The following is a 20,257-nucleotide window of genomic DNA, read 5'->3' as shown; positions in this document are numbered from 1 at the left end:
AATGTCTGTGTCGAAACTGAAACTAATCTATGCATATATGTACATATTTATTTCGAATGTTTCTGTTGCCATATTTAAAGTCATAACTTTCTATAATTTATTGAAAATGTTTTTGGTGAAATATCAAAAAATGTATTCTTCTAGTTTTTTTGTTTTTTTTTTTTTTTTTTTTGACATAGCACATATGTGTTTTTCTTATTTCTTCAGAATTAAAATGGAAATGTTTCTCTTTGATATACGAAAATAGCAATGAGTGAAAATGTTAAGTGATATATTCCCATCATGGTTCACGTGCTCATCATAAATTTTACATTTTAATGGCATTAAATTGTGTAAAGAGCCTGAAAAGGCTTTACAGGCATCTTTGTCTCTTATCTTGTGTGTATATATGTATGCGTATGTGGAATTTTGCCAACATCTTCAAGTGATGTGATAATTATGAAAAAATAGATTTATGTATTTATTGAATAATTAATTAAAATGTGGAACTATTGTCGAGCAATTCGAGTTGTATTTTTATATGTAAAGTAAACAAATCGACTTGAACGACTTTGCATATGACAATGAACTAAATAGCTAAGACGACGAGACAACTTTAACATACTATACTATTTACATACATACACACATACATGTGAGTGTGTGTATTTCCATATATTTACACAAGCATTTGATTATCTCTATCTCTGGTTTGGCCTGGTCACGTCATCGATTGTTGTTTTGATTAGTCAGAGAAGAGTCAGGCGGCAGGCAAGGCGCAGGCAGTCAATGGCAATGGCAAACCGATTTCAATTAGAATGAACAAGAGTCGAAAAAAGCCAAAGAGAAAAACCTTTGACTAAATATGTGACTTATCAAAATCGAACATTTCATTTCCATTTCCTGCTTCGGCTCAAGAAGGAGTCCTTCTAAAGAGCCTTTGGCAGTCAAGTGTGCCCTTAACTTGACTTCCCACACTCTCCCACTCCTGGAATCAGCTACTTAACCTTTGAAGCAGCCAAGAGAGACAGAGGGAGGGGAGCCAAACACTCATTGAATATTAACATAGTATATAGAGAATTCTAGTTGCTACACATCCTTCTACACATCACCTGCCCCGCCCCCCTGTCTGCCAGTCTGCCGGTCTGCCGGTCTGTCCTGTCCAGTCATTTCCTTCCCTTTCTGATTTGGTTTATTTATGCTGCCTTCTTAGGCCGGGGCTTCCCCTTCCTTATTTATTTGGTGAGTTAATAGATTTTCGCTTCGTATTTGTTTTATTTCGGTTTTTCTTTTTGCTGTTTGGTGACAATTTTGATTGGCAATCATCTGTAGCGAAGTAAATGAAATTCATGTCAATTTCTAGTAGCAGACAGTAAAAGATACAGAGTTTGTGAGACAGAAAGAGAGGGGGAGAGCGAGAGTGTGTGTGTGTTTCGATAGAAGGTGTGTGCAACGAAGGAGAAGCAAGTGGATTCTGCAATTCTGCTGATAACAGTCAGGGCCATAAATATTCATACACATGGCGCGCCGCTCATATATATTTATCTGCTGGCCAGCCAACACATTAAGCATACGCCACCGCAGCCAGCTGTAAAAAAAAAAAAAAAGACAAGCCAAACGAAAATCGAAAAACATATACCCATACCCGCCGACCGAAACCCCATATAGCCATAGAGCCGTATAGCCTTTGCCTCTGTTTAAACACATGATGAATGCGAGTTGAAAATTGAACGACTGAATTCTCCGTTGGTTTTTTGTGCGTGTTTCTGTTTTATTTTCATCTTGATTTTTGTTTTTTATAAGAGAAAGGCGAAAAAAAAACATCGCCTAGAAACAATGCATGCTTGCATTGTATATAGACATACGAGGGGTTGTCTAAAAGTTTGATTTTGTTTTCGAAAAGGAGGACAACAATTTCATCAGGCCAAGGTCAGAGTAGCTGACCAGAAGAAAAATGGGAGAATGAAAATTAATTTGAGAGATTAAAAATTGATTAAGGTTTTAATACATATTCAGCAAAAACTTCGGCAAACTGCTATTAGTCTCCTCGCATACACTAACCCTGTGTGTGTGTGTAAGTACGGGTGGGAGAGTGTGTTTTTATTGCCTTATAAACAAATAATTCGACTCGGATTTTTTTTTATACATTTTTAGTTCTTTTTGTTGTATTTATATTTGTTCTTGTTGTTCAGTTAAGTTAATGGCAAGTCAAATATGGATGGTCCCGGCTGCCTTTGGTTTTCACGTTTTTCCTTTTGCCCTACATCTGCTGCCGCTTTTTCCTCCAAGGTCAACTCGTTGACTCGCTGCTGAGGAGGTGAAGAATGCGGAGGGAATGGATGGATGAATGGATGGCAAGTGATGGCATAACAATTAGCATCTCTCTTAGCCATGGTGGAGCAATTGCAATTATATTTCCTGTCCTAGCAGACGACTGGGGTAAGCAGCGGTGAAGACGAGGGGGGACGACAGCTGTCGTGCGATCAAGTGTGTTGAAATACAGAAATTCTCACTCTTTGGCTATTTATAGAGAGAGGAGGAGAAGTAAAGTAAAGTGAATATGATGAAAATGTAAAATAAAAGCTGCTAATGTTGTCATTCCCCTAATTTAATTTCCATTTTGATTGATAATTAAAATATGTAGTGTTTCTGCAAAAAAAGAAACAATTTGTTAACTTTTATATTGAAGGAGGAAAGGAATTTATTTTTTAGCAGTTATTTACTGTAAAGTCATACCTAAACTAAATGATTTTTATATATTGTTATAGTTCCAGTTCTATTTCAAAATGCATTTGCTTCAAATTTCTCCAAGTGTATGTTGCAGTTGACTTTCAGTGTGCGTATTTCCATGAAAATTTTCGTCAGTTGCTTCATCGTAATGATCACGGAATAGAAATCTCTGAACTTTTGCTCCATTTCGAGTCACAATTTTTGGTCAATTTTTTTGGTGTTCTGTTGTTGGTGTTTGGCCAATTGCCAGCCAGACGACGACTTTGCGCTTGGCGATGATATGACTCCATGAAACTGAGTGGGGGCCTCCACCCCCTGTCGACGGCTCAGCCAACCTTGAATCCTTTGAAATACACACTTTGCCCCTTCCTTATTGCCTTCTGCCAAGAGTTCACTTACCCTCATTCTAAAAAAAGAGAGAGATGAAGTTTGCGTTTTTAGAGATCATTGATCAAAAAATCACCAAAAAAAAAAAAAAAAAAAAGAAAACAAAAGTAAAGGAACAAAATGAATGTGGACATGCCAGCAACAAGAAGCTATAAATAAATGCAAAAAGCCTTATAATGACAGCAATAAAGAACGCGATGATGATGATGACTTGGTGGCACACCCCATTCATCAAGTTCGATTCGGGAGGATGGAGTTGAAGCTGAAGCAAATGAAGGGACACGCAAAGTCTTTCAGTCTGCCAACTCATTGAACTTTTTTTCATCCTCCCAGCTTTTGTTTGTTTTTCTGTTTTTCTTTTTTTTTATATTTTGGCTTGCGACAACATGTTGCACATGTCTTAACCAATCTGCCCGCACTCTTGCCTTCTGCAAGATTCAACTTTTTCTCTTTGGCTAAGTGCAATATAAGTAACAACAGCAGCCACTCGACGCTTTGAGAATATTCAAAATTGGCGTTTGGAGAAGCGAAAGGGGGGAAGGCAAAAGAGGAGTAGGAGGAGGAGGAGGGGGACAAATTTGATGATGGAGTTGGAGCTAGCTAATTATTGCTTTATATTCTAGTATATATGCATATTTCTCTGATATTTTCGGATTCCGACGGAAAGTTTTGTGCCATTTACCATTTTAGCTCGATTTGTTTGCTTTTCGCTTTTTATTTTCGCTATTCCCTTTTGTTTTGTGCCATTTACAGTGAGCAGACGTCTTTGTCTTATAATTTTTATTTAGCAAATTTTATAAAACAAAACGAAGGCAAAGAAAAAACAATTAACCTAGTTTCTAGACGAGATCAACAGAAGAAAAACAGAAAACAATTGTTCTCAAATTTCAATATGGGGAATTTCGAAATTAAAAGAGTATTTGTGATAATACAAAATTATGATTATTGTTTATTTATGACACTTTTGTGAATGATTTCTAAAATATCTAGATATTGCATAATATATGTTTTGTAAACATCTTTTCAGATGTTTGTTATCAATTTTAAACGGTCTATTGATTAAAAATTCACATAAAGTATTTGTATATTTAACTGCATGAATCATTGTTTTAGTTTATGAATCATTGGCTTATCTGCAATCGAATTGGCTTTTGATTTGCCCTTGTGTCTAGTGGGCCAAAAGGTTGGGGGGGCGGTCAATGGCAATTTTCGGGATTATCTTTAATATTTAATAAATGAAAATGTGTGTGTGTTTTTGTTATCTTTGATGCATTTATTAGCCAATGTGAATTGCCTGCACTATCAAATTACAGTTTTTGGCTTTTAACGTTCACGTTAAGGCCAATGAAGCAGCCAAAGCAAACCCAAGAAAGACTAGCCCAGGGAGAGATGCAACAGTTGGTCCATCGTGTGTGGGTTAATGTTCAGAGATCGAATGTTGTTGTTGTCGTCGTTGCTGTTGTGGCAAAACAACTTAACAACTTGTTTCACTCACATTTTCCATTCGGGGCCGCCTCCGTTCGCTTCATCTCCCCTCCTTCGTCTGTCTGAATCATTTATGCAAAGCTCTTGGTAAATTATTTCTCACCTTAAACTTGTTGATGTCTTTTCATGTGTTAACCTTTTTTTCTCTTGTATTTTTTGGGGGCTTCGTTGCTGCTGCTGTTGTTGTTGCTGGAAAAAAAGCAAACAAATTCTAAAACAAATAAACTCAAATTTGGCATGCAAATCCTTTTAAATCAAACAACGACAAACAACGACAAATTGGGCAATAAACATTGACAATGCGACACGCCGAATGACAGCGAAATTTTTGACGCCCTTTGTCAACCGGGTAAGAGACATGGCCTGGAGGGGGTTCCTCTTCCACATATATACATACACACATTCGGATCTGAAAAAAAAAAAACAAATTGGAAACATAAAATCAACAGAGCTAATAGTTCACTTAGAGAGAAAGCATGCGGCAGAGAGTAAAAGATAGGGGAGGGGAAATATCTAAAGAAAATCCCGTGGCAAGCAACAAGCCAAAAAGTACGCCCAATAAATAGCAAAAAGAAGCAACAAAAATGGAAACTAACCAAAGTCGAATAATTGAATACGCTTTCTTAGCAATTGGAATGTTTTATGCTGGATAACCTTGGAACTGCGACCAAAAGAAGGGAGGACATTAAAAAAGAAGTCTCACGTTTAACTGAATGAAAAATATATAGAACTTAGTTTACCCATTTATAGGGTATATTACAATAAGGTAGAACATGTCTTTGTTGGGTTCTTTCTTCTATCTCACTCTAACGCTCACAATACATGTACATATGACATACTGGCACACATTTTCCCTTCTCCACTTGCTTGGCCGCATCTTGTGATGTGTGACCGACCCTTGGTGGCCGGACAGGGAGGGGATGGGAGGAAAGTGTGGTGCCAGAAGGCGAAGCCCTTTTCATGTGCCAAGCCCCATATATACATATATATGGCAGTATGTATGTATGTATATATATTGAGCCGATTTACTATTGAAAATAAAATTTTATTCGATTTTTTTTTTTGTTCGCCTGTCTGTCGTTTGGTCTTGTCTTGTCTCTTAAGGTTTTTCTTCGGGGGCTTTTTTTTTGTGTAGAGCGAGAGGGGGTTTCCCCTTCATTGAGTCGAGTTTGCTTTAAATGTGCAACGCTCTGATGACTTTTGGAAACTGATTTGCATTTGATTTTTTATGACACTCATCGCTCTGCGATATAGATAGATGGATACTAAAGATAGCTAGATAGATATGTGCGTTGAGAGGAAAAGTATTTCCAGAGATTCCATCTGGTTGGGTTATATAGTTTAGGTTGGTTTTTTTTTTTTGTAGTTCCCCCTGTCCTCGTCTATTGATGGGCGTTTTTTTTTTCCTTTCTATTTTTTATGGCTTATTGGTTCTACGAAGAAATATAATGGCTCATAAATTTATAAGTGAAAAATATGAATTGCTTAGGCATTTGTTTTGTTGTTGTTGTTGTAGGTTTTATTCTGACACTTTTCGAAGTCAATTTTTTGTGTCTTGTTTTTTGCTTTTTCGGCGTTTGCATGTGGAAAATGAAGGAGGGTTAGGCCCGAAGAATAACAACAACATCAACAGTAACAACAACAACAACAACAACAACAACAACTAATCGGCATTACGTGAGTTTTATACCAAATAACGAAAACAAGCCAAATGAATTCTTGCTTCTCGCATTGACTCTTTGGCTTTGGCTTTGGCTCTAGCTCCCAGCACCAACAGCACAATTGCTGACATATGTATGGAAAGTTGTTTGGAGGTCTGCCTCGGAATGGGCTAGGGTTAGAAGGGTCGGGGGTAAGTAGGTAGAATAAGTCCTCTGACATTGGCCACGCGGTCGTCATGCTGCACGTGCCTGGTGGGGCATGTCCCTCTCTTCTCCCTCTCGCTGTCGCTCCCTTACTGCCTCTATTTTCTCTGTGAACTGCATAAATGTTGCCTCATTATGTCAAAAAGAGCCAATTGTGAAATGCTTCAAATGCTTCAGTTGGGCCCAAAACACACACTCTCGCAAACACACACAGAGACAGAAAGCGGTCTCGTTCTGGAAATCAAATGGTAATGGGAATTGGTTGTTCAATTTGTATTGTTGAGGGGGGCTTTTTGTTTCGGTAATGATATCATTTAGGCAGATCTAAGCAGATTGTTCACTTGATGAAGATGGAGATCATTGCTAACAAATTGCTGTCGTTGTTGTTGCTGTTGTTCTTGGTGGTGATGCTGATGCTGACCACATTCACAAACATATGTATGTTGCGACAACTCTAAATATTGAAAGATACATACTTTTGTCTGACGAGACAAACTCACAACTACCATTAGTCTATCAGAACAAATCCGATTTATTAAATTAAGTAGTAGTTGATTAAGCGTTAACAGTTTTTATATTTGCTAGAATTGGTTAGAATATTGTGAAAATGTTCTGTTGCCTATGTCAACATACGTAAACTGATTTACTTATTCGCCTAGTACAACTCACTTGGAACTTTTGATTAATTCTTTTGCCAGTAAAATTTATGAAGTCATTTGTCATGTGTCAAACTTCCATCTCTCAATTTCATTGATTCTAATTGAGTTTCTTCCACAGTGATCATTCCAAAATTCATTGAACGATCACGCCTAATTAATGAAATGGGGGAGGGAGTCCACACTTTTGCTTAATGCCTCGACAATTGAGTGTCATTTGCATATGCGCCTATATTCATATATATTTATATAGTGGAGAATACTCAAGAATCGATGGATGGTGTGAAAAGTGTGAAAGTAATTTATTGTTGCTGTTGTTGTTATTCATGTTCTATGTCAAGTCGAGCCTGATAAATATTAATTGTGTGACAAACAATTTGAGGTCAGAAGCATAGTTCTATTTTTTCTTCTCTTTATTTGAGAGAGAATTAATTGGGTTAGATTATGTTCTCGCACACACACACACACACACAGATGTTTGGCCCCTGTCATTTGTGCCTAGTGCCCTTGGGTAATTACATCAAATGATACAAAAAGCTGAGCTCATAATGATTTACGAGTACTTTTTTGTTTTTGTTTTTAGAAGAGTTTCAACAGACAATGGCAGACAAAAATTATAATGTACTTATTTATATTTATTTATATTTATGGCTAATTTGTGGTACTCCGATCCATGACATTTCAACTTGGGTGCGGTGCCGCCTAATCCAACAGAGATCAGTTGCTTTCTGGGCTTAATCTATCGAGAAGAGATCTCTCAAAGTCTGTCGATTCAAAATGATTCATTATGTGTCTGCACGAGGCTCTTTGTTTCATTTTTTTTGGTCTTTTTTTTGCAGACAGCCACAAAATTGTTTTGGCTTCTCGTCGTTGTCGTTGTGTTGAGGTGGGGCTGGGGGGCCATGTCGACTTTGTGGTTAACTAGCTGGTTTGTTGGTTGTTACGGGGCGAGGCGTTGGTGTGGTGGTTGTTTCTAGTAATTACAAAATGCAGTCAGTCAGTCCTGGCTGGGGATGCATTTTGCTCCCTGCTATCTTTTTCCTTACTCTCCACCCTCTCTCTTGGTCACCCTTGCTTGCTCTGGGTCTCATTTTCGCCTGCATTCAAATTTCATTCACAATTTGTTTCTGGACATGGGTTTTTGGTTTTTGTCTCTTGTTGTTGTTGTTATTGTTGCTGCTACTGTTTTTCGGTTTTTGGTTCTTTTGAATGGAGCCTATCGTATTACCTCATAATTGAAGTGTCTGCGGTTGGTTTCATTTACCGCACAAATGTGTCTACATTTTTGTAATGATTTATCTATCTCACACTATCTATCTCTCTCTCTTTATCTCTCTGTTTTTTCAGTACTCTCTATATATACTGTGATCCATTATGCTGACGAGGCTACACATTCTGGGCCTAGCCCTAATTGGGTCTTTAATAGTTCCTCATACATTGGCTGACATTGAATTAACCGGTCAATCGATTAAAGGTAAGTCAATAAGAAATAGGAATTGAAAACAAAATTATAAGTGAATGACGCAATTTTTATTAAAACTTCATGAATATTTTGACTGAAGAAATGTAATAAAAGACTAATTAAGACTGACTGAGATGAATCATAGGGCACACTAGCTGCTTCCTAAAATGAATGCTTAAATAAGTCCTTTAAGGATTAACTAACAAACTGTCTATCTTTTGATTAACGAATTAACTTTCGTGACAACTAACAAAGTAGATTCAATGTAGGCCAAAAAAAAAAGCTTAACTCGTTTGTTAAATAGGGAATATTCTTATTGGGTGCAGTCAAAAGAAGTCTGTATTATTTGAATTCTTTGATTATTGAAAAAAACCATAGCTCACTTTTAGGCACAGATGAAAATTTGTGGCCTACTTCTCGGAGTATTGTTTGTGTAAGATGTAAATACAATTTACCTTTGATTCATTCCAGATGCATTGGCCGAATACAGTTTAATCGACATTATGTACAACAATCAAAATGGAGTTGAAATTGTTGAAGGAGAAGATGGATTTCCTGCCTTTAAATTTCTACCGACGGCCGATGTGAAATCGTCCTATCGAATGATATTGCCCGAGAAATTATACGAATTCGCCATACACATTTCATATCGTCAGAGCTCCCTAAAGGGTGGCTATTTATTCAGTGTAGTCAATTCCATTGATACGGTGGTCCAGTTGGGAGTACATCTATCTCCCGTTGTGAAGAATCAGTACGAAGTGACATTGGTCTATAGCAAAGCGGATCAAAGTGTGGGCCGAAAATTGGCCAGTTTTAGTGTTCCCTATGTGCCAGATAAATGGAGTTCAATTGAATTTCAGGTGCTCAGCGATAAGGTATCCTTCTACTATGATTGCGAACTGCGCAATACCACAAATGTGGTTAGAGAACCCTCCGAATTGGTATTCGAGTCGGCATCAACACTATATATTGGTCAGGCTGGACCCACCATTCGTGGCAATTTCGAGGTGAGTTCTAAACGGCCCCCAATGTGGTCACCGTAATAGTAATAATAATTTTCGAAATGCAGAGCAAAGCAGCAGCATATGGCGTTTAATTGAACCATTAATGGGTGAGGAGGAAACGGGGAAGTTAATTAATTTTCAGAAATATTTCCGCTTCTTGCATGCAATTGTAACACTGCGGAGAGCGCTCTGAAGTGCTTTTAAATCTCAATTTGATGGGGGCGGGGGGTTATTTCAACAACATCAATTCTAAATTTAAAATTGAAATTTCATACTTTTCCATTATTTCTCAATCCATTTCTTCAAAAGAACTTGTAATCACGAAAACCTATTATTTGGCAACATGTGATTTTAAAGAGATTTCTGTATTATAAGTATATATATTTGTATCTACAAATTAGGAAATAATACCTTGCTTGATTGGGAAAGTAAGGTGACTCTTTGGTTTTTTTCAACGAAAATTTTAGTAATTTTTAGTGCTTTGAGTGTAAAAACAATACAAATCTTGTATTTAATGGGCCAGTTGAAGGTGCTTACAAAATGTTTTAAAAGAAAGTTAAAGGTCGTTTGATAAAAACGTTAAAAAAGGACCTCGGCAGTGTGGTAAGAAGGATGAATGGTTTGGGCATTGGCTTGTTCAGCCTTTAAGTTGTTAGAAAATTTTGAAAAGCTTTTTAATTCACCTCAACCACTTGCTTGCTTTCTCCTTTACAAACCTCTCTCACTCAAAGGAAACTTCAACTTTCACCGCTTTAGTGGCGCCATTTGGTCATGCGGCGGTGAAAGTTGGTAACTCACAAAATCTCACTCATTGTCCTAACACACAGACGCTCTCTCACTCACAGAGTAGTTGAGCGAAAGGACATTGAGATAGCCGCCACTTGGCGAAGCACATGGCGGAAACTCTCTTACAGTTTGCTCAGCGCCTTCTCCCGCATACGCTCTCTCCAGTTGATTCAGCTCAATGCCGCAGTTCAGCGTGAAGCGACTAACAATTTGATGTTGTCGAAGGTTCGTTCGCCCGTCGTGCTGTGATTTTGCCCCCCATGCGATTTTACCATCAGTTTCAGTTTCAGTCGCGTTCGTCTATTCAAACCAGACAGTTCAGTTATCGGGCGGCTAGGCACAATAACTAAACTAAATCCAAAAAGCCAAACAAATACCGAAACCGAAAGAAACTGTAAGGAAAGGATAATGCATTCAACGAAAGTAAACCGAAATCGTATCTCGTCCTACCGTTCGTCGTGCGCGTTAGTCTCGTTTTCATCGGCATCCTCGTCCATAACAACATCGGTGTTGGTGTCGGTCTGGTCGGATCTGGTCGTTGCCGTGGTCAATATGGGCTGAAGTTAAGTAGGCAAAGCCGCCAAAGAAATATAACAAAAAGAAAAGAAACCAAAATGAAAGTGATTTATATGCCTAGAATGAAATATGTTTAAGTGCAACGCATAAACCCCAAATCGGAGTCAATTAAAATTCAATTAGAAAATATGCGACCAAAAATGAAAGAAAGACGGCGCAAACGTTTGAAACTGCGACCGGTAAATGAACTCACAATGAACTAAAAGTGATAAGCGAGAAACAAACTTAAAACAATATCATATCACAAGGAACTAGCAAAACTTAGACACACATATCCCTCACATAAGAAACAAAGATAAACGCATATCCTATGAATGAAATCTGTGCTATTGAATATCAAAATGAAATGACAAGAATCCAAGAGCCGCCCCTCCTCCTTCCAACTTGTTGTTACTTGGAAGCGTAAACGCTAAAGAATTAATCAAATGCGAAAAATGAATTGTAGAAACAGCGGGTGATTTCGCATCAAACAAAATACCGAAACGTAACTCAAACCAAAATCCCGAACTCAAACTCTCAACCATGTGCAAATGTCACTTGTAATTACAAACATAAATCAAGGCAACATTTACATACGGCATAAAAAAAACACACATATATATCTATAACTCTATATATACATATATATTCTTTGTAAATTAAATTATCTGTGATTTGTTCAACAATACTGCGCAAGGGGAAAACAAAAGAGAAGAAGAGAAGCAACTTGAAGTCAACACATGTTCATCATTTTTAGTGACTATATTCGGTTTAAAGGTAAATATTCCATTCCGCCAAACTCTCTCTTCCCCGTCTTGCCCTTCCCCGACTTTTCCCTAGACTAAGCACACAAATGGTTTTTGGCTTGATTTGGCAAGTGAATTTGTCAGCCTCTTCCCCCTGCCTTATGTCGCACTTTTGGGCCATATCCCTCATCAAATTGGGCATAAATTATGAGACCCGCCTAGGTCTAGAGCTAAATCAATGGCAAACTCATTAAAGCTCGCTGCGAACAAAACTGCCATTTCGGTTGGTTCGTTCTTTTCTATTTCGTTACGTTTTTCCTTTTGGTTTTCGGGTATATATATATATATTTATTTTTTTGCTGTCGGAGGGTTTGGGGAGTTCAACCAACGCGTCAGTAACCACAGACGAGTGTTTGCCTTCACCTTCTCCTACCCCCCACACATTCAATACCCGCACCCAAAACCCATACTCATACCCAAAACCTACCGCTGTTGCCCTGCTGCCCGTTAACTCATTCTAGCTCTTAGCTCTTTTTCTCGCTATGCATATGCATATTAAAGCAGCAGCAGCAGCGCCGCCACCACCACCAACGGGGCGTATGTGTAATATATACTCTATATATGGGTTTATGTTATATAGGTATATATATATATAAGTATATGTGGATATATTTTATTATTGTGCGCGCCTTTGGTCTTTGAGTTCATTCTGGCTTTTCTTTTAACATATGGCTATAGGGAGGCAACCAAAAAAAAAAAAGAAACCAAGAAAAAAGTATGGCAAAACAAATATATTTGATTTATGAAATCAAAGTTTATGAAATACTTATTTATTTTAGAAAAAAAGAAATGATTATTTATAAACCCAATATTGGAAATGGTTCAGGTTAAGCTGATTCAAATGTTTTTCAGGTTTTAGTTTATAAAAGTTTATTTGCAATTTTTTATAGGCTTTGGATTTTGCCTTAAAGTTAAGTGATGGCTTAAAAGAAATTGATAAAACATTGAATTGTTTGCTAAGTTATGCTTCATGGATTTTGTTCACTCTTATAAACGGACGAACTGGGGAAAAATACTTGCAGTAAAGTGAAACTCCATTAAAAGTTTTGCTTATTAAAAGTTGCTTGGCTTTGGCCCTAGTGGCCAGGATTTATTAATATTCTCAAGCCTGATTAACTTGACCTTGCTGATCAGCAGACCTTTATGATCTCGAAATGAGGTAAAGAAAGCCAGTTTAAGTGAAAGGCTTAGTGTTTTTCACTGGCAGTGTTGAATGTCTCAAGGACTTAACACATAATTAAATCAAGTGAGTTTTTTCTTATCAAGTTGAACTCCTGGCCACCCTTAACGAGCAAATGAGAAAACTTGTTTCTTATTTTTTTTTCAATTATGTTATCAAGTGTTGTCCCATGTCCTGATTCCCCTTCTATAAGCAAGTAAAGAAGGACAAAAGCAAAATGAGTGAGAGTCGTAGTGGAGATTTCTGTAGAGTATTAGTTGTGTTATTACACCATCAACAGGACAAATACTACTGTGAGCCATTATTTTAGTTTCTATAATAAATTTTCGAAAATTAATTACACACACACACACAAACACAAGACACGTACGCATACAAGAGTAACATAGTTATCCACACTTGGCTTTTGCTTAGGCATAAATTTCCATAGAATTTGTAGTTGAAATGTTCAACAGGATAGGACAACAGAAACAGCAAAAACGGCAGCAACAATATAATATAAATAATAAAGAAATAAGAAAAGGGAAAAAAAAACAGTTGATGTTTCTGTTTTGCTTGACCATTATTGTCATTTATTGTTGTTCCTATTGTTTCATTGTTGTTTTGCTTTTGTTATTTTTCATAATTGTGTTTACGATGTTAAGGGCTTTTCCATTTGCATTTTCCACACACACACACACGTTTTTCAACATAAATATGTATGTGAATTTATATGTATTTAGGGCCTAAACGAACTCAGGGCTCAGACTTTTAGGTTCTGCTGTGTATGTAATTTTGATTTGTATAACATTTATCAATTTACCATCAAAATAATAATAATAATACTATTCCACATACCGCTTACCCCCTCATCCCCCCTCCCTATATCAACCCACCTTTAGTCATCAAAATATGCATAATTCATTCATTCTACAAAATGCAATTTAAATTGTTTATTTGTGCTAAATTGAATGTCGTCGCGTTTATGTGTTCCAGCGTATGCATATGCATATGCGTGTGTGTGTGTGTGTGTGTGTATGTGTGTGTCTCTGGTAGAATTTCTCTATATAAATGAAGTTTAGAATTTAGTGAAAAACTATTTGTTTGACTTTGACTATTACCATACGGTGCTCTCATATATAGAGCAAAATGTACATATGTATGTATATGAATGAGTGAAAATGCCTGCCAAATGGTTAAATACTAAATATTTATACAAGCATACACATTTATGAGAAAATTTAAACTAAATGGATATAGACATGCAGACATTTTTGGTTAGTTATAAAGTCCTGAGCAAGTGGCTGGAGAACGAATTGAATTCGTTTCAAATTAAGAGCTTGCCATGAAGAAGTCGAAACACTTGAGTTTTAAACTTTTACAATCAGATAATTAAATTAAGTCGTATGTGAACAAAGTATTTTTCAATTACAATTGTATATTTAGTGGCAATGCCAATTCGAAATTTATATTTTTTAGTTCTCTTCAATTCCATTTGTTATATTGAATCAATTTGCGTTTACATATTAAACATTATGAGAGACGCAATTTAAAAATGTTATTGGTTATTTGCTTAAGAACAAAATAAGATTAAAATGTTGTTGTTAAAAAGGCCACAAGTCTTGTTTTTTAAGTAAGAACAAAAACATAAAACAAAACAGATAATGAACAAATTCTTTATTGGCTTTAATTCTGCTATTAGTTTTAGTATGCTTGTTTTCTGCTTCTCTTCTTTGCCTTTTTTTGCAATAGTTTTAGATTAAATCAACTTTAATAATTTATCATTCATGGGAATAATTCAAGAGTATAGTTTTTATTTAATTCAACACATTAAGCCATCATTGGTTTCGGTTGAAGTTCACTTAATTTTGGGAATTTTTGCCAAATGGGCAAATCGTTTTATCAGATTGTCTATAAATAATTTCGACAAGATGGCTTAAGAACTAAAGTATTGAAATTAAAAGTTGTCTCTGGAATACTAATAACCAGCTACTTTCTATGATAAATGTCAATTTTCTTGAGCTTATTTCCCAAATGTTGGTCCTGTCCTGACAATGTCTCGCAGCTGGTGTTATTTTCACTTTTTCTTTTAGTTTTTCTTGCCTGTTGGTTAGTTTCTCATCTCATTGTTTCCCCATAGTTTCCCCATATGCATGTATGTATGTATGTAGCTCTGTTCTGTGAGCAAAAAAAAAAAAAATCAAAAAACAGACCACTTGGTATTCCCTTATCCGCTTTCGACGCCAGAGCTGCCAGCAAGTTTCTATTTTCAGAGATTTTCGCCATGTTCTATAGTCGGACTAGTGTGCATTGTAGGTGTTGGCGTTGTCGTTGGCGCTTTTTCCCTTCCACTCATTTCTGGCGCTCATTTTGTGCAGCTTTCATTTTCGGGCTGCCAGCAATTTCGGCGGCCTGCAGGCCACTAACCATTGGTATTACGTATAAAGCAATCTGCACACCTTTTGCGGAAGCTGTAGTGTTCGATAGGGTAAGCTCTTTGTTTCGGGTTTTAACAAAGTCCACCACGTTATGCTCTAAATGCTTCACCTTAGGTATAAGCTATGTGCATACTTATATGTATGTGTAGTCGATTTTGATTAGATTTCAGGGAGAAAAACGTTTCATGGGCTTTTAATTGATTTAGTTTAATGAAATTGTTAGCTTTAGCTGCTGCTTCAGCAGCGGCTTGTCGCCGACTTCCGGCTTGCGTACATATGTATGTATGTACAGCACTTACCTAGCTACCTATTTATGGCCATAAATGTCTGTTTGAAGGCTGTTAAATTCATCAAGTTTATGACACAGAAATCAGTAAAACTATGAAGGAATTTTATGAGATTTTACGACCCAGCTGGCAAGTTATGGGGCGTTAACCATAAAAACATAAATTATGCAGATTTTTTGTTTTTTTCGATGTTGTTGTTCTCTTTGAAACTTTAATTATACTACTAGGATGGATATAAACGGTTCACCCCAAACCACCCGACCCACTGCTGCTTTCCATGTTGTTGTATATCCCACGATTATTTCGTTTGTTATTAATTTAAGGCCAGGACTCGTCTGCCGTCCGCTCTCATTCCGAGTCTCGCTCACTCTTTATATGGAGCGCGTTTTAATCATTGGGAATATGCGTGCTGTCGCCTTGTGCAAGCAGCGCATATGAGTTTGGGAGTATAATCAAATGGAGGATTGGGTTATGTTTTGGTATGCGATGAGAAGGGGGGTCTGCAAATGTATGTATGTATGTATGTGGTTTTGTAGGGAGGGAAAGGCGGGGCTGGAGGCGGAGCTGTCAAGCAGTTGCTGCTTATCGATCAAACGCTCACGAAAAGGGGATACTAGAAAGAATAGGGAAGGGTTTTGACATAGAGTCTCGGGTCTGAGGTTAGGCTTTGCTTGCTTTCTAGTGACATTTTCTTGTTGCTTACATTCTTTTTCTTGTTGTCGTTGTTGAAGAGACATATATGTGACATCTGCCTAGACAAAAGGCCACCCAAAAAAAGGAAATTTCTTTCTTGTTTTGTTTTTGGTAGAAAAATGGGGCTTATTAAAAATTACATGAGTAAAGGAAACGAGGACTGTGTGTGTGTGTCACCCACAACAATCACACACATGCAGATGAGTTGGCAGAAAATATTCACTTTTTATTTGTTAAGGTGCTTCAAGCAAACAAAATTCTCAATTATCAATATGAGACAATTTTTATTTGTTTATTTTTAGGAAATGTACGTTAATCATATGAAAATCTCAGTTTAATTAATTTGAAAAAAGACTAAGATTAAGATTGGATTAGTATTTTAGAAAACTTTTGAATGCTATAGCTTGTTTGTAAAGGATTTCCATAAGAATGGTTGCTTCCTTATATTCCTTGATTTATTTCTTTTATTTTCTATACGACTAATTTTGAATAACCCTAGTGTGAGAGTGTGTGTGTGTGTGTGTGTGGGGCGTGGGTGTTATGCGTGAGTATGGTTGAGTGAACCCTTTTTAAACACATTCCACCATTATCTTCATTAGGCGCTAATGTCCAAGAAGAGAAAGAGAGAGAGATAGAGTGAGAGAAAAAGAGGAAAAAGGGTTTTTGGAGCAACTATTCTTCCATTTACTTGGGCCTCTTTTTTTCTTCTTTGTCTCCTGTGTTAACCTTTCTTTGTAGTCGTTGTTTTTTTTGGTTTTTTGCCTTTGCCATGACAACTTCAAAAGTCGTTACTCATTTTTGTGCACTTAATTTGAAAAGAAGATATGAAATTTTCTTATCGCCAACCTCCTTTATCCCTCTCTCTTTCTCTCTATCTGTCTGTTTCTTTAGTTTGTTTCTTCTCTTCTCTTTTCTTTCTCATTTTTTTTGGGTGTGTGTGTGCCACAAGTTTTGCCCCTTTTTCATTACGACGACCAAGTAGGTAATTTCATTTAGAAAACTTGAGCCGTGTCAAACTTTAAGCCTTAAACAGTGAACCAAAAAAGTCTGCACCCATAGAATTTTAATGCTGCGAGTTTTTGGGCGGCATAAAAAAAGTTTTCTTGCAAAAAGCGGCAGCAGCAAAAAAAAAAAGTCGAAAACTTTTTGTTTTTACACCGCGGCGAGTCGTTGACTCAATAAGCGAGCCAACGAGATGGTAGGTGGGGGGGCAGGGGTCTCTTTGGTATTGGGGTTAGGGTTAGCTTCTGCGGGGGATTAGGGTTAGAGAGCGGCTGGAGAGACATAGACTGGTTTTTCAGGGGCATCAGCTGGAGAGGCTGAATGACTGACTGACTTACTGGGCCGACTGACACGATTATAGTAATTATGCTCGCCGGCTATAGCATACTTTTTGTGCGTTAAACTGCGTCAAGGTAAAGGTATTTGCGTTTATTTTTTTCCTCCACTTTTGTTGCTGCCGTTGTTGTTATTGTTGTGCAGATGTTTTCAAGGAAATTCTTGTATAACTTTACCGCAATTATGTTGGTTAAAAGTTGACGTGCTTTTTTCCTCACATATACATACAAACAAGTCTCCTGTATATGTACATATGTATTTTCTTTTGCGGCTTACAAAAATATCTTGTAATTTTATATAAGCTCCAGACAGGAGCACAAATCTAGGCAACGCATTTTTCAGCCTCAAGTATTTTCTTTCATTTCATTTCATTTTTCTTTTTCATTCAATTTTTGCTTGTATGTTTTGTGTTTTTTTTTTTTTTTTTTTGCTGTTGCGTTGTTGCTATAATTCAATATTTTTCACAAATAAACTTGTTGGCAGCTTAACTTTTCATAAAGTTTTCCTTCACATGGTTTTTCTTTACGTCGTCATCGTCGTCGTTGTCGTCTCTGTCTTCCCTGTGTATGTCATCAACCCAACAACAGTTTAGGCAAGTGTTCTGCTACAGGATGTTATATGTATGTATATGTGTATATACATATATATATATATATATATATATATAAGTATGCAGGTTCTGGCAAAAATAGCATGAGTTCAGAGACTGAAGCAAATTTAAATATTTATAATAATTTCTGGAAGTAATAAAAGTCGAGAGCAGAAACAAAAGGCTCTTATTGGCCGCCCGTATCCAAAGAAAATATTCAATTTAATTGAACTTAAACGTTTGTGGAGTGAATGAAAAATACCTTCAATTGTTTAAGAAAACTTCAACAGATTAACTGAAGAGTTTTAAATTAAAGTTGATACCAATATAGATTAAAAAAAATGAAAGAAAACTGTTTTTATTTTAGTCGAAGAAATTAAGAATTGTTTATCATCATTGGAGATTTTCGAGTCCGTTTCCTCTTTACTTCTTTAATTTTTTTCTGCTTCATTTGACTAAGGAAGTTTTGCGACTTTTCAGTTTAAAAAGGTTATCTAATTCATTATAGGGAACTTGTTTTTTATTTTTGACATTCTCCTAAAGACTTTTTGTTCTACTTCAACATTCTTATCCAATGCCAACACAATTTTTGGGGTTTTCTTTTCAAGGATGAAGAAGGCACATTTTTCCTGGGCAAGGCGCAAATCAGTGAGAAAATGCTGACAAGCAAAGGAAAAGAAAAGAAAACATCGAAACACAAAAAAAAAAAAAAGAATAAGAGGAAAGCCAAAATAAAAGAAAGGAAGAAAAGTTAAATAAAACGTGTTACATTTGTAGCGTTTATCAGGAAGTGCGTGTAAGTGAGTGTGTATGTGTGTGTGGGGGGGGTAGTCAAAAGAAAAGGACCCCTAAGGAGGCGTGTTAATATAACATATACTTATATATATATATATGTGTGTGTGTGTGTGTGTATGCGTGTAGTATATACACACACAAACACGTGAAAGAAAATTATGTGCGAGACAAAATCAAAGCCAAAATCGAAGCCATAACCGAAACCACATCGGCATCGATACCGAAACCGAAGCAAATCAAGCCGTTTGTGTGTTTATTCCCCAACCAAACCGCCCCGACCCGACCATCCCCTCATTTTGAGGCAACTCAATTAATAAATTCTAGCTCTAAAACCTCGTTGCAATTCTCTTTCAGGACAATTTCGTTTTATTATCGCGCGTTCTATTATTTTCAAGTGTTGATCAAGTGCCAGTACAGAGAAACCATAAAAGGGAAAAAAATCATTAATCTCTAAAGAGTTAAACTAATCTAAACGCGAAACTAGAAAATTCAAAATGGCAATGGTTATATCCACTCGGGCCAAACTCGTTATAACCGCTCTAATATTATTCTTTTTGCTCGGTATCGTTTTGGTCACCGGTTCGACGAAAGGCTGGTTCAATCCTAATCGCTATAATGGGGAGCGTGTGGCTGCCAGGATACAGGTAAACTACCTAACTCTAACTGTTACTTTTTGTAAAGTAATTAAAACTAATTATAATTATAATTTAACACGTGTATCATGTGATGATGAGGAATGAAATACTGTGTAATGTGTAATGTTTAATGCTAAATGTTTGACTTCCTCTCCCACCTACCTACTCACCTACAGACACAAATGCCTGTACATCGCCACATTTTGTGCTGTGGCCCTTCTAAATGCAAACAAATGTCACCACTGTGTTATGGGTTAAAGAGGTGGAGTAGAAGCAGGGGGAGAGGGCATATGGTGAAGGGTGAGGCTGATGATAGGCGAGACGAAAGAAAAGGTTGGTTTTGGTTGCTGGTGCCGCGGCTTATGCCCCTTCAACACGCACACAAACAAGTTAAGACTACTTTTAAACATATATGTATATATACACACACACACACATAGAGACAGAGAGTTAAATAAAATATATTCCATCGCCCACACTAAGAGGGGCGATGAGAAGGATTGGCGGGGAGTCTTCTGCCCACAAACAAATAAAGTTTATTGTGACAAATGTTTCATGACAGTGGCACATTTTTCCTCTGTGTCTCACTCTCTCCAAACTCCAACTCC

The 20,257-nt window shown here is 36.9% G+C and overlaps 1 protein-coding gene across 1 annotated transcript in view; it reads left to right on the top strand.

Moving 5' to 3' along the window:
- Window positions 1-20,257, top strand: part of Mp (Multiplexin) — a 71,148-nt gene that overhangs the window by 8,145 nt on the left and 42,746 nt on the right. The window contains 2 exon segments of the mRNA XM_068292405.1: window positions 8,450-8,576; window positions 9,036-9,571. Of these exon segments, the coding sequence (XP_068148506.1) occupies window positions 8,477-8,576; window positions 9,036-9,571 (636 nt within the window). The 5' untranslated portion in view covers window positions 8,450-8,476.

Source organism: Drosophila tropicalis, unplaced genomic scaffold (assembly GCF_018151085.1).
Source record: "Drosophila tropicalis isolate 14030-0801.00 unplaced genomic scaffold, ASM1815108v1 contig_694, whole genome shotgun sequence".
NCBI classification, from domain to species: Eukaryota; Metazoa; Arthropoda; class Insecta; order Diptera; family Drosophilidae; genus Drosophila; species Drosophila tropicalis.
The sequence above is the reverse complement of the archived record's forward strand: the minus strand, read 5'-3'. Positions and strand labels throughout refer to the sequence as shown.